The following is a 15,051-nucleotide window of genomic DNA, read 5'->3' as shown; positions in this document are numbered from 1 at the left end:
AGGTAAATATAATTAATTATAATACTAGAAGTGTTGCCTAGAAAAAGGTGGACGGAAATGAAAAATGTAGGCGCAAAGAGCTAGGATATTCTTAAGTATTGAACCTGGAAATGCACAAGGCAAGCGGTAATGAAATCTGAAAAGTTACAGAGGAAAAAAAACTTAAAATATTGCTGCTGAAGTTAGAATTTAAAAACTTAAACGGTAATAAAAGCACTCTTATGTTTATTTTTATGTAAAAGTTTATATTAGAATAATCAAGAAGATATTTATTTTCAGTTTTAGTGAAAAAACTAATTGCCACTAAGTGTGCACGTTAAAAATTTGGTATTACAAATTTAATGCTTTTTATTTTTAAAAAATCACATAATAGCAATTGAAGCAAAATTGACAATGTAATATAACTCCTAAGTTTTTATTTTAAAATAAAAGCTAGATAGTCATTTCTACATTTTACACTCAATTCGTTCATTAACTGCCATTTTTAAAAATATTCTTCTGATTGTAAATAGAAAATAATTTGTTATATGATAATTCATACTTTAAAGAAACTAATTCTTTTGTTTCTTTAAAAAACATTTTCTTACTATTTTTACCCTTATTTTTTAAATACATATATTCTACATGAGTTTAATTTTAACACAATACCTGTGACTTAAAATTTTTTGAATAGTGAGTTTTATTTAAAAAAATAAATTTAAAAAATAATATAATACTAAAAAATGTTCTAACCTAATTCAAAGAAATTTTGAAATCACAAATATTAGCCTAATTTTTTTTAATTTGCAATAAAAAGCAAAACAATATAATATTACAAAATTGCACAAACTATAATGAACAATTTGAGGAATTTATTTAACAAATTCTAAGTTCAGCCTCAATAGACTAAGTTTTAGTTTCTTCTTCTGTATTTTTCTGGTGAATACAGTAAGGGCTGTAAGACGTGACGTGGGCATCAAGATAACCAAGTTCCTCCCAAATACTTAAGAATGTTCTAGCACTTTGCGCCCGCATTTTGCATTCTAGTACATGTATGTGTGTGTGTGTGTATCCGTGTGTGTGTGTATGTATCCATGTGTGTGTGTGTTTGCGGGGACGCGGGAGTGACTGTGTGTGGAGCAGGAGTGATGCAGGAGTGGTGCAGGAATGGCTGTGTGGTAAGAAGCTGGCTTCCCAACTACATGGTTCCGGGTTCAGTCCCACTGCATGATACCTTGGACAAGTGTCTTCTATAATAAAAAGCCTTGTGAGGATTTGATAGACGGAAACTGAAAGAAGCTCATTGTGTGTGTGTGTGTGTGTGTGTGTGTGTGTGTGTGTGTGTGTGTGTGACTATGTTTATCCCACCAACATCACCTGATAACCGACGTTAGAGTTTTTGGTAGCTTTTTTAAGGTCTAGGCACTTCAAGCATGCTAGAGACAGGTCGTGTTCGCTCTTGGTCCCTTAAGATAATTATATATATGTATATATATATATATATATATATATATATACACGACGGGCTTCTTTCAGTTTCCATCTACCAAATCCACTCACAAGGCTTTGGTCGAAGACATTTGCCCAAGGTGCCACGCAGTGGGACTGAACCCGGAACCATGTGGTTGGTAAACAAGCTACTTACCACACAGCCACTCCTGCGATAAATATACATATCATTCGTCATGATAGATCGTTAGCCACTAAACTTTTTTTATTTTCTTTCCCTGTTTATTTTAGTGTTCCTGTCTGTCGAAGACTGTAGGCTTGAAACGTAAAAGACTTTCTCATTTCCCGAGCGTTAAACTGATACATCTGTTGGTTGTTTACACACTCGTCTTCGTCTTTTGCTTTTCTGTAAATTCTCACTATATATATATTCTATAGACTCGGTCTGAGGCTTTAATAGAAAACTGTTGCTATATATACATATATATATATATATATATATATATATATATATATATATATATATATATATATATATATATATATATATATATATATATAGTCAATTTCAACATGAACAAGCAAGAAAAAAACAGGAAAAGACAACTCGAGGACGTTGAATAAGTACAGTGTAATTGGACGCTCAGGAAAGAAAGAAAAGAAAGAGGATTTAACGTTTCGATCGGAGATCTTCGTCAGAAATATAGGAAATATATATATATATATATATATATCATATATCATATATATATGCATACATATATACATATACATACATACATACATACATACATACATACATACATACATACATACATATCACGTATATATCGAGACAGGTAGAGAGCGAAAGAGAGAGACAGAGGGGAGAAGCAGGGAGGGGAAACAGGCAGACAGAAAGACAGACAGACATTTGTTATGGGTGGAATCAAAATCTGTGCCGAATGACAAACTGGTCCCTTCTGTAAAATATTTTTAAAACTCGGTGGACTATGCCATTGAGATTTTAAATATTTTACATACAGCTATATGCTACGCCATTGACAGAATACATGCTACGAACCCGTTTCGGTTATTTGTCCTATGGCGTATTAGCCGCGTCAGTAACTATATATATATAGTCGCCTAAGGGTGAACTGACGTAAAAAAAACTTTATTTATGTTTTGATAGCACCTTTCGTAATAATCGTAATTATTGCTATTTTGTTGTTATTGTGCGGCTGATGCGGCTGCTCCTGTTGATATTATATTATTGATTATCCCAGAATCAAATAGAAAAGAGAAAGAAAGAAAGAAAGAAAGAAAGAAAGAAAGAAAGAAATACAAGGTCTCCCACCTCAGCTGTGATAGTTTCTAGTATTGACACTGATGTATAAGGTTTTTACTTATGTGAAAGCGTTGCCAAGCACGTGCACGCATCACTACCACCCCCACCACCCGACGCGTGCGCGCGCGCGCACACACACACACACACACACACATACACAGACACACACTCACGCATTCACGTACGCGCATATGCACAATACTCATACATACACATAAACACATGTACATGTATGAATGTGTGTGTGTGTGTGTGTGTGTGTGTGTGTGTGCGTGCGTATCTATGTATGTAATAGTTACTAATAACTCACTGAAAAACGTTTGATGAATATCGTGCGAAGAGCGTTATCTCTAGCACTTTCCACGACGTAAATGTAAGCAACGAAAATATTCACGACAGCAACATCAAAACAACAAACAATAACGATAATAATAATAATAATAATAATAATAATAATAATAATAATAATAATAATAATAATAATAATAATAATAAGTGGTAGCAATACGAACAAAAACAACAAATTTCGGATGCATAGCTTGTGATAAATAGGAGAGAACTACAGTTATTCACGGAGGTAAGAATTTTTAATACTGTTACCATAATCATATAATAATATTTTTATATTCTCAGAAAATCATTTATGCTTCATTTTTTCAATATTTATTCATCTCCAAGGTGGTGAGCTGGTAGAATCGTTTCCGAACCTAGCGAAATGCTTAGCGGCATTTCGTCCGCCGTCACGTTCAGAGTTCAAATTCCACCGGGATCGACTTTGCCATTCATCTCTTTCGAGGTCGATAAAATAAGATCCAGTAGAACGCTGGGGTCGATGCAATCGAGTTAACCCCGTTCCACGAAATTGCTGGCCTTGATGCCAGAATTGGAAACCAATTTTAGTTATATTTGAAAGCCAGCGAACTGGCAGAATCGTTAGCACACCGAGTGGAATGCTTGGCAACATTTCGTCCGTCCTTAAGTTCAAATGCCACCGGGGTCGACTTTACCATTCATCCTTTCGGGCTCGATAAAATAAGAACCAGTCTAACACCATTCTAGCACTGGGAGTCGATGTGATCGTGTTATCCCGTCCCACGAAATTGCTAGTCTTGTGCTAAGATTTGAAACCAATATTAATAATCTCCACAAGAAAGTAATGAACATCACAAACTCCCATAACTCTGTCTTTTAAAACATAACACCTTTTCCTCTAAGTACTTCTGGATGAAATAAATATCTTAATACCCAGGTACCAGGATATTCCGCTCCCAAGGACAATCACATAGTTGCGAGCCCATTTCTCCAAATTCTACATTGAGCACCCTTTTCTCTCAGCCCTATGGTTTGTTCACCCTCTCTTCCCATCCCTACAATGTACATCCTCTTCTCTCATTCCTGCACTGTGCGTCCTCTTCTCCAAGCTCTACACTGTGTACCCCCTTCTCTCATTCCTACAATGTCGACCCCCTTCTCCACCCCTACAATATACATCCTTTCACCAGCCCCCACAATTTTTCTCCGGTTTTTCCAACAGCTTCTTTTAAACATGAACATTTTTACTGTAGCTGTAAAAGAAAAACGCAGTCGAAAATTTATAATTATGATGAAGAAAATCACCATGGAAATCTACTAACTGTGATATTTGAAATGTTTTCAAACCGAAATGTGTGACACGTGATAATACTTTATTGTCCCTTCGTCTCCTGCACTTTGCCCTCTGTTCTACTGGTCACGATCTCACCTACTCCGTTTATTACGAAGTTTTCGTGTGTTTTAGTTGGATTACGAAATTTTGAGTAAGTTATTCAGTATTTATGAGGTGCCCTTCGATGTTAGCGTCCCAGGCGATCGCCTGCTTTTCATAGTGTATAGCGTTGACCCTATCTATTCTAGACTGCCAAATTCTTTAAAATGCTGGTTCCCTGTGTCTTAATTAAACATATGATAGCAACAATAATAAAAAAAATAAGCGCTGGCTTTCAAATCAGCAATACCCCTTTGTTAGAACTTAGACACTGCATGAAAGAGGAGGGCTGAGTAGATGGGTCAGCGTACAATCAATAGAAATGGGTTAAGGCTGTATGTGAAGGGTCAGTGTTTAGCGGTCAGTGGGCAGCATACAACCAGTAGGGAGATCCATGTTGCCTCGTAAGATCCTCAAACAATAGCATCTTTGCGCTCCATTGTAGCCGTAGCCAAGGTATTTAATTATTAAACTTTATCCTATTTAACTGTAAATAAGACATAGTGATGCGAAATAAACAAGCCATTGTGACTAGCGAACTTGTCCTAGACACTGCTTATACTAATGTCATCTTCTGTATATTATTGCACACCCATTACAATCTCCGACTGCTGTTTGTCATTTATGTTCATGTGTGTGTATTTCATAGAGGTTGACTATAGTTCTGTTACGACTCAACTGAGCAGCTTTTAAAATGCTTCGTAGAATCCCTAAATGATTACTTGTGTTCCGGGTGCGGCATGTGCCCTTACGCATCATTTAAACATAAAAAGTCATTATCTTCATCTACGAAAAGGTTAAGGACTACAGTAAAATCAAACGGTGGCTATCTTGGATTATAAACATATGCAAAAAGTAATGTCAATCTGATACATTATAAAATTCACTGTGTGTGCGTGTGTGTGTGTGTTTGTGTTTGTGTGTGTGTGTGTGTGTGTGTGTGTGTGTGTGTGCGTGTGTGTGTGTGTGTATGTGTGTGTGTGTGTGTGTGTGTTTCCTCTATGCACGGCCAAACCGCTGGATCAATATGTACCAAATTATAGAACCAAATTTGGCATGAAGGTTTTTCATTACTCGGGGAAGCTTCTAGGGAGGTGAAATTTTAGCACTTGCCCATATAGGGGGCTGTAGTCCCCCTCTATACAACCCTTTCGATTTCTTTTCAGGGGTATAATAGTTTCACTTTTATTCTTTCACATTTCGTAACACTATAATATTGTTTCACTTTTGCTCTTTCACTTTTGATAAGACTATAATATTGTTTATACTACATACATACAACTGCTTACAAAAATAAAGATTAATGTATAATTTTTTCTATGTTCATAATTTTTTGTCTACAATATTGAAAGATGCCTCCAAAAAAAGATGTAATCTCTCCAGAAACAACTACAAAGCGACGAGGATTATAGAAAACTTAAGGTGAGAGTCTCAAGAGAGAAAAGAGATGAGACTTTGTCAAGATCAGCAAATGCATGCTAAGGGAGATGAGACTTTCCCAGCATCAGCAAACGTATGCTGCAGCACATTAAATGGAGTCTTAAGAGAGACGGAAGATGAGACTTTTTCAACATCAACAAACACATGCTACAGCACATCAAATGGTGTCTCAATACAGAAGGGAGATGAGACTTTCCTAAGATCAGCAAATGCATGCTGCAGCATATTAAATGGAGTCTGAAGGCAAGCGAGATGATACTTTCTCAAGATCAGGAAACGCATGCTGTAGCACGTCAGATGGAGTCACAATACAGAAGGGAGGTGAGACTTTCCTAAAATTTCCAAATGAAACTAATGGCATGCACTGCTCAGACTGTAAGATAAGATTACCAGCACTACCAGCACCTCCTCAACCTCTTATAGACCTCCTTGGGCTCTGGGAAAGTAAAGCCAATCCATGTCTGCTTTGGGTGGTGCCATTTATTACAAGTCAGCAGCATACGTATTTTTCTGTCAATTTTCTTTTATTTCACTGATATTCCAGTTCAATAACAACTGGAACCTGTTATGCGCATTTAACTCAGATTTCAGGACTGTTCAAACTCCCCTGTAACATTTTTTCCTCATCTTCTCTGTCATGCTTGCATGCAGAATGCTAGAGCCCTCATTTGTAAGTATTTGTAAGTTTGTTCCTGCTCAAGTTCTTTTATAACTGTGTTGATATCTAACACGACTGAATTTGAAGTCTTCTATTTTCCTTTCTGGAAAGTAGCCTTGACACATTTATCAAGACCAAATTCCATCCCGGTGTCATCACTCAGCACTTACACAGTACGTAATAGGCCTTCAAGCTCATTATTATCTTTGCTGATGGCTTATTTTCTTATTGTCAATTTTATAGCCACACCCTGTTCTATTAAGTTCACTTGTAAGGGGTATTAGAACTGTGCAGAAAATTAGAGGTGAAACTGAGTTATTTTGAAAAATACCAGAGTTGATGTTGATATTGTCTGAAGTCAATACTCCATTATAATTGGAGATTCGTATTCCACACTGACATATTATGCTTCAGGAAGTTTGAAATTACAGGAGAAATTTATTTTGAAGATATCCAGTGACATCAAGATCCATGAATACGGTATGCTGACAAAGGCTTTTTTGTAATCCGTTCCTACAGAACTGAGATTTCCGCGCTTCTTATGACAATTCTCAAGGATCATGCAAATAATTAGGAGTTAATCTTTGCATCCATATGAGCCTCGTCGACACTCTTCTTGTTCAGTGGATAAAATATCGTTCTGTTCCATAAAAACATGTTTTTCTCCGCGAGGATGGATGTTCAAATTTTATAAGAGGTTCATAAATAGTTTATAGGCCGATAGGTTTTGAAGCTATGGTTTCATTATTCTTTGAGAGTAGGTAAGTAATACCATTTGCTAACCAGTCAGGTGTTTTCTTAGGATTTCTCGTAATTTCATTGAATAGCTGAACTAACGTTTCCCAGATATTTGGTACGCTATCTTTACTGGGGGATTTCCATTATGAGCCTTCGTGGGTGTTATCCTCAGGTCTACTATTGTAATTCTTCCCAGACTTGTGTTTGAGAGTTTATGAAGTGACTCTCTATCACTCACACTTGCATGTCTTACACCAGCAAGCTTATTCAGAATTTTCTACTTCATTTCTATCAGAGACTCTCTGTGTTCTTCAGCAAATGTGTGGCCTTCAAATACTCCTGGCTATTTTTATCAGAGTTTCATATTTCTTCAGGGCTCTGCGTGTTTCGGTCAGATGAAGGTCTTTCAATTAAAACTCGCGGCAGGCTACTCTCTTCATCCGATTCTTCATTTCTTTCCTGTCTTATGTTTAGATCATTTTCTTCAGCGCGCTTGATCGTGATTATTTCACTATCTGTGAGTCTATTATTTCTAAAGATATTCCTCCTAACATTTGCTAATTTGCTTTCATCCAAATAGGGTCTGCTGTCTTGGTTTCGTGATCTCCATATTTTGTAGGAGTTTGCCTGTGTCTCTCTTCAGATGGCCTCTCTAATGCATAATAATAAGCGTATATTCTTTATACACGCCCGAGTCCATTTGAGCTTCTTACATTTTTCTTTCTGTGATGGCTGTGGTAGTTAATTTTGAGGGCTCGAGGTGGAGTAGCTCCTATTCAAGTGAGAATCCAGATTCGTATTAGAAGAGTTTGTGCCAGTGGATGACTTTTCGACCCTAAGCTGGTTCTCCCCTGAGGAATGCGCATAGGACAAGCGATCTGGTGCACTGTTTGAACTTTTGTTTTGTTTCAAATTGAGTTAAATGAAATTATTTACGCGTCTGGTAAGGCAATTGAAACCGAAAGAACAAAGTAAATCAAACCTTGGAAGTAATCCAAACTGCAGAAGTAAAATTGAAAAGGGATTGAATTAATGAGAGGGGAAATATCATTGATATTAATATTAAGCCCTGTGTCGCTAATATAGAAACGGTTGTTACTATCTCTCTCATTATTATCACTTCTACTGTTATTGCCGCTACAATCACCGCCACCATGTCATTGCAGCAGCCGTAGCCATCGTCGATTACCCTTACCACTGTCGATTTGCCTGTCCTTGCAGCCACCCTGTGTAGCCATAGCAACAGTGTCGCCCTTATCATCATTCTTATTGTAATTACTTTATGAGCTGCTGTCGGGGACCAACAAAGCTAATTCTGCTGGCTTTGCTCCTACCGCTGAGTAATATTATGAAATATTGTTAGCCTTGTGTTTGAGATAGTCATAAGTACATGAGAGTTGGGTGGATAGTAGGAGGAAGAGACGCAGCTCGGTGGATACACAGCCAGATATCACCAGTCTATAAATAGGTTAAACAGATGCTGACAGGGGATGGACAAAGGAGTGGCTGCACATCCATTCGGTCAGCAGTGGTCAGATATGTGTTTGCTAACAGTGATCAATGAGCGCGGTGGGAAACCTTGAAGAGATCCGACTCAGCTTGTTCTGTTTTAATTACCGATAGAAATAAATACATGTTCCGTTAATGTGTTTTTTTTTACCTTTTGCGTAATTGTGCAATTTGTAAATATGACAGTTGCTTATCTTCTGCGTTTGTTATCAGTTCTGGAATGTGTTCTGAGTTTTGGATTTTGGTGACACTTCAATTTTTCCTGGATATGTTCGAGAGGCGAAAAGAAATTAAGAGAGTCGCTTAATTTTGAAGTTGCTTAAGTTAGAGGCGTTTAAGAGAGTTCTTGTTAAAAAAGGGATGGGTACATATTCGAATAATCAGACTAAAAACAGATTTTAAATATTCAAAACAAATTGTAGATATTCAAGTTTTTAAAGTTATATGAAAGATGACCGTTGATGTTTACCGATTTCTAAGTCTAATTTTATATCCATTAACTATGCTTAAGTTGATAGTGTATGAGCTGTTGCAGCTGAATTTCCTGAGTATTATAATTTAATTCGATATTAGCGACGAAAACAGTGTTAATTCAAAATAGCATTCTCTATATCATACTTAACGTGGATATGCTGTAGAAAGCTATGAAATTGCGTTATTCGTCTCGAGAAAGCGACTCACATAGACATATAGTGCTAAAAGTACAGTAAAATACAAATAGCAGATGAAAACATCCGATAGCGGCGATGGGATCGCTAAATCTAGATATCTGGATTTGAGCTTCATCGATAACAAGTATCCACTAACAACTGCATGTGTTTAAACAAATTTAGCTTCTATCAATATAGAAAAGTAGTGATGAAGAAACCACTGGTGTCGCAAATATCCAGAAGGCCGTATAAAAATTCGTTATTAGCGGCGAAAGCAGTATTAGTTGAAAATAGCATTCTGTATATCTCATTTAATGTAGATATACTGTAGAAAGCCAGAAAAGTGCTGTATTCGTCTCGAGGAAGCATCTGAGCATGTGGTTGCTTGTGGATACTTGCTACTGATGAAGCTCAAACGAGCAGAAATCTGAATTTAACAATTCCATCGCCGTTGTTGGACGCTTTTCGTTTGTTGCTAATATTTCTGTGCTTTGTAGCACTATACGTTTATACGAGATGCTTTCTTATAACGAATACCGCAGTTTTTTGGCTTTCTATAATATATCCACGTTAAGATTACAGAGTTCTATTATAATCTAATCCTTTAATCTTTTACTTGTCTAATGTATGTTCAATTTATGTGATGCGAGGTGTTATCATAGGAAGAAGGGTAACGTCCATGATATTTTTGTAGTGACTTAGAGACTAATGGGGAAAGGTAGAAAGTTATCAAGGTTCATAGTGTTGTAATGATACGAAACTAAATGTTCTTAGTTTCACATTGTTAAATACGCTGTTGCGGATAAAAGGTGATCAGCTCGGTGGCTGCATCGCGTTATTGTAGTGCTTGTATGGCACAATACCCCGCGCCATATATTTCATGATTTTATCTCTTTACAAGAGCAAAAATCAAATACTTTTTGTGGATATGAAAACCGTACTTACAGGAGATATTGAAAAAGTACTGCAGAAGCAAGAAAATCAATTCTACTTTTTGGAAGATAATTTACATCCGTACAAGACTAATCGTGAAATTTAAATGATCGTTCAAAAATGTGGGTTCAGTTTTGGGGGTAACTCAACTACTTGCTCTTGAATTAACGTGTAAATAACCAAGCAATTCACAGACTAATAAAAACTGACAAATGAAAATAAGGTTTCTTCTCCCTCAAAGATAAAATTAAATAAATAAACTCTTTTGTTGCAAGAGCAATACGCGACACCTAGGTTACTGAAATAGAAGTCTTGCATCAACTGATTTATCTTCAAGCTAAAGATATGTTTCGAATACATGCAACAGAGTGAAATTTAATAACACCACCCAAGAATCAGATCGTGGTTTTAAACGTGGTCACTGAGTAAGTCTACAGCCATACTGGTGGTGACGCATGACAGCGAGTCATCGTCACTGTACATCCCACTGGCCGGTGTTATTTGCTTGTTAGTATATCTAGGATGAGTAATGAAACCAGTTTCTGTACCTCAGCTCCACCGCAGCTACCCATGCTAACATCAAATGGATTGTTGCTATTTTACATTCATATATGGAGGAGTTGTAGAGGTACAGAGAAGTCCTAGCTTGAATTATTGTCACAACATTGTTTCTACAAATGATATTGTGGCTCACCCCACCTACCTAATACAAGACCTCTCAAAAAAATCCAGGTGACAGGACGTTCCGAAATAGACAGGTATAACTTTATGATGAACTTACATCAATTGTTGTTTTAGAAGTTATTAAACAAAGTCAACTACGGCAGTGCTGTTGTGCCATTGTCATTTATAAAATGTACATTGTGTTAAAGCAAAAACCAATAGTTATGTAAACACATGAAGTGTAGCGATGGGTTAAGTGGTTAACATATAGTAAAATCAATCTTCAATAGGAAACTGCTAAAATATATATCTGAACAAGATAGGTAATTAGCAACCTGCCAAAAATTTATCGATAAAAACAATACATATCGACAAGTGCATGCTATGTACACATATACGTGCGTATGTGTTTATACACAAAAAGTATACATAAAAATGTATATACACACACACACACACATATATATATATATATATATATATATATATGTATATATATATATATATATATATATATACATGTGTGTGCGCGTGTGTGTGTGCGTGTGTGTAAAACTTGTATGCATGTGCGCGGGTTTGTGTGTGTGTGTGTGTGTGTGTGTGTGTGTGCGCACGTGTGTGTACGTATGTGCGAAGAACACTTACGTGTGTATCATCTTATATCGGTTGCGTTCTTGATTGGACCGAGAAGTGGAAACATTGTATCCAATTATTTCGTTTGATCTGTATGCCAAGGAGACTTTTACGATCTCCACATTCTGTAAATAGGTTTCAATCCTATATTAAAGAGCAATTTTCAGAAGGTGGTTTGCGTGTCATTCCACTATATACATTTAAATTACTTTATTTAATATCAGTATACTGATTATAAAATTACCGTTTTTTCTTCTTTTTTTTTTCAATAATTCTCTCACGTTATTCTATTAGACAATTGAATTCCATTCTTGCTATGTTACTATTGATAACCTTTCAATGTGTTTCTTTCGTCGTTACAGATAAACTAATTTCGTCGTAGTTATTTTATAAAGCAGGATGGCAGTTACTTCAGCAAAACGTCTTGCTTACATGTTCCGTGTTCTTTCTGGTAAGTCAAACTATCTCGACGATGTTTCAAATTTACACCTTATTTCTTCCTCTTGGTATAATTTGACACTACAGAACTTTAACAAATTATTCACCTGTTTAAATGGTTTAATATTAGTTTTGCGCCATGTTAGGAACGCGTCCGTCATACGCTGTGATTGTGGAGCATGCTATTATGCGAGAAAGTAGATGCTTAACAATTTGAACCCTACAAGTTCGCTCTAACGGGAGTGATCTTGTTTGACTAGACCCCTGAAAGTCACAAAGGAGGGCGGTCACGTAGTTTTGTTTTACGGTTGATAAAATTCCATGTTTCGGCCAATTAGTGAGCCCTAAACGCAAAAACCATTTGACCGCCCATTTTGCGTTCTCCAGAGGTATAACCAAACAAAATGGCGCCCACTACAGCGTGCTCGCGGTTTCAAAGAGCTAGGTCTAATAGTTACCAAAGTTTGTATTTCATTACCAACTCTTTGCCAATTACTTAGCGAATGTTATTCATTCTAAGACCACCAGCCTGTAAAGACATAACTAGTCTTTAGTTGCCCTATTTTGCTACCTGCATCCTTTCTGTTCCGCATAAGTGATGAAGAGGTTATAGGTAAAAAGATTTGGCACCAATTTACATTTCAAGAGGTCTTTGGGACATAACAACATTCATTAAGTTGTGCAGCGGTCCTTTCATGCAACTTTTTTTTTTCTTTTCAAAGTTTCAGCTCAGAGCTGCGGCCATGCTGATGCACCACTGTATAAAATTTTTCAGCCAATAATCTTGTACTGCATCCGGGTCCTTTTCAATTTGGTAATTTTTAAATTTCAGTCTCACTAAATGCATATCAATTCTGACGTCCATTTTGTCTAGGTACAGTTGCATGATGTCTCTACACCTGTGTTAGCCACTCTGCACTTTTTCATGTCTCACTGGCCTGTTGCAAAGTTCTACCCAAGATACTTTAATTTCTTCCGCATCAAGAATCACTTCCTGATGTTATTCCCCCTTTATTTCTCAAAACCTTTGCATCTTGCATCATATCTTTTCAATTTGACCTTTAACGTTGTCACCCTTTGTAACACTTCATATACAGTTTGTTTTTCCGTCTCTTCTAACCTGTGCTGTCCATTCAATTTTCTGATTACCACCTCATTCTTGAGCTCTCCTCTCATTGTCCCACTTCATTTCCTCAGTTCTTTTCGTGTCTTTTCCAACTTCCTTTGTACTTTCTTTCTCCAGTTGGACTCTTTCTTTTCCTGCCCTTTCTTTTCTTCAACAGTCTTCCGCTTGCATTATATTATGTCAGCTACAACATTTGCAGCAGCTATGATCAGCTGGTTTATTTCGCTAATTTTCTTTATTTTGACCAAACTCAAAACACCATTTTGCCTGTGGCTCACCTTACTTTTTCTTTGTCCATATACTTTACATTTGGTTGCATTTCATCGTTCACACCAAACATTATACCTCGCAGCATTTCCAGAATATCCTCTTCTTCATTGTTTTTCTTCGACATTTATTGTCATTTGTCCACCTAAATTACCTTCGCTATTTGCATCATCAGCATTCTCATGCACAGAGTGATTTCTTTCTTTTTCATTTTCATTATTATTATTATTATTATTATTATTATTATTATTATTATTATTATTATTATTATTATTATTATCATCATCATAATCATCATCATCATTATTTAAGACGTCGCACAGTATCCAATATCGTGATGTTGTTGATTGAAGATATTGTGTCTACCGGGGGTTTGTATTGTCTGTCAAGTCACAACAAGGACCACAGACATTCAGTACTTTACGCAATATGCGTGCAGTTTCAAGTAATGCCATTTTTGCATTACACCAAGATTGTAGAATACTTCTGAAGTTTCCAGATGCTTCTTCAGCTTGGGTGATATTGAACCCAATGCTCCGATGACAATAGGGACAACCTTTATCTTTGACTCTTGTGGCTGCCACATCTTGGTGATCTCAATTCTCAAGTCTCCATATTTATCAATCTATTCTCTTGATTATTCTCTAATCATTATTATTATTATTATTATTATTATTATTATTATTATTATTATTATTATTATTATTATATGTTTGATTTTTGCTCTGTATTTGAAAAAGATGACGCCAAGTCTCACCCAGATACCTCAAGAGACAAGTTAGAAGTTCAAGTTGGTGTTATGCCTATGCACAAAGTATTGTTCTAGAGAATGTTTTAAAAAAACATAAGAAAATTATAATTTTGTTTTAAAATTTGTGATTACATAGACAGTATTTTAGGTACGATATGGTTATTTCCCATGAGCACTACCGTTTAATTTCTGCCCTTTTGAGGTTTCCTGGTGTCTGAGCTAGGTTGGAATCAGACCCTTTTGCTATCATTCCTATGACACCCGTGACAACAAGTATTGTTTTAGTCTTCAGAGGTTCCACATGCTAATTTCTATTTCAAGATCTTTATACTTGCGCAGTTTTTGTTAGGTCTTGACCGATACGTTTATATCGATTGGGACAGTCACATCAATGAGGAGGCATGATTTTTGTCTGAAGTCTTTCAATACAATGTCTGACCTATTCGCATCTATCTTTCTGTCAGTTTGAACGGTGAAATTCCAGAGGAGTGAGATGTGATCATTTTCAAGCACTGGAGGTGGTTTGTGTTCCCACCAGTTTTTATCATGGGGCAGGTCCAGGTTTTTGCAAATTACCCAGTGAATATATTGTGCTGCTCTATCATGCCTGTTGAGATATTCGGTAGGTGCAAGCAGACTGCACATGGAGACAACATGATCAATGGTTTCATTTTATTGTTGACATACACGACATGTTGGACTTCTGCCGTTCTTTAATATGTTGGCCTGATAGTTCCTTATAGGTA

The 15,051-nt window shown here is 36.5% G+C and overlaps 1 protein-coding gene across 2 annotated transcripts in view; it reads left to right on the top strand.

Moving 5' to 3' along the window:
- Window positions 1-2,619: 2,619 nt before the first annotated feature.
- LOC106873133 (uncharacterized) overlaps window positions 2,620-15,051 on the top strand; it is a 38,471-nt gene continuing 26,039 nt past the window's right edge. Inside the window, exons 1-3 of one of the 2 annotated variants that reach the window (XM_089339731.1) lie at window positions 2,620-3,332; window positions 5,852-6,260; window positions 12,086-12,174. In XM_089339731.1, the coding sequence (XP_089195857.1) occupies window positions 12,123-12,174 (52 nt within the window). In that variant the 5' untranslated portion in view covers window positions 2,620-3,332; window positions 5,852-6,260; window positions 12,086-12,122. The remainder of the gene's footprint in view (window positions 3,333-5,851; window positions 6,261-12,085; window positions 12,175-15,051) is intronic. The other variant, XM_052975659.2, reaches the window with a different exon arrangement.

Source organism: Octopus bimaculoides, chromosome 22 (assembly GCF_046866305.1).
Source record: "Octopus bimaculoides isolate indiv1 chromosome 22, ASM4686630v1, whole genome shotgun sequence".
Classification (NCBI taxonomy): Eukaryota; Metazoa; Mollusca; class Cephalopoda; order Octopoda; family Octopodidae; genus Octopus; species Octopus bimaculoides.
The sequence above is the reverse complement of the archived record's forward strand: the minus strand, read 5'-3'. Positions and strand labels throughout refer to the sequence as shown.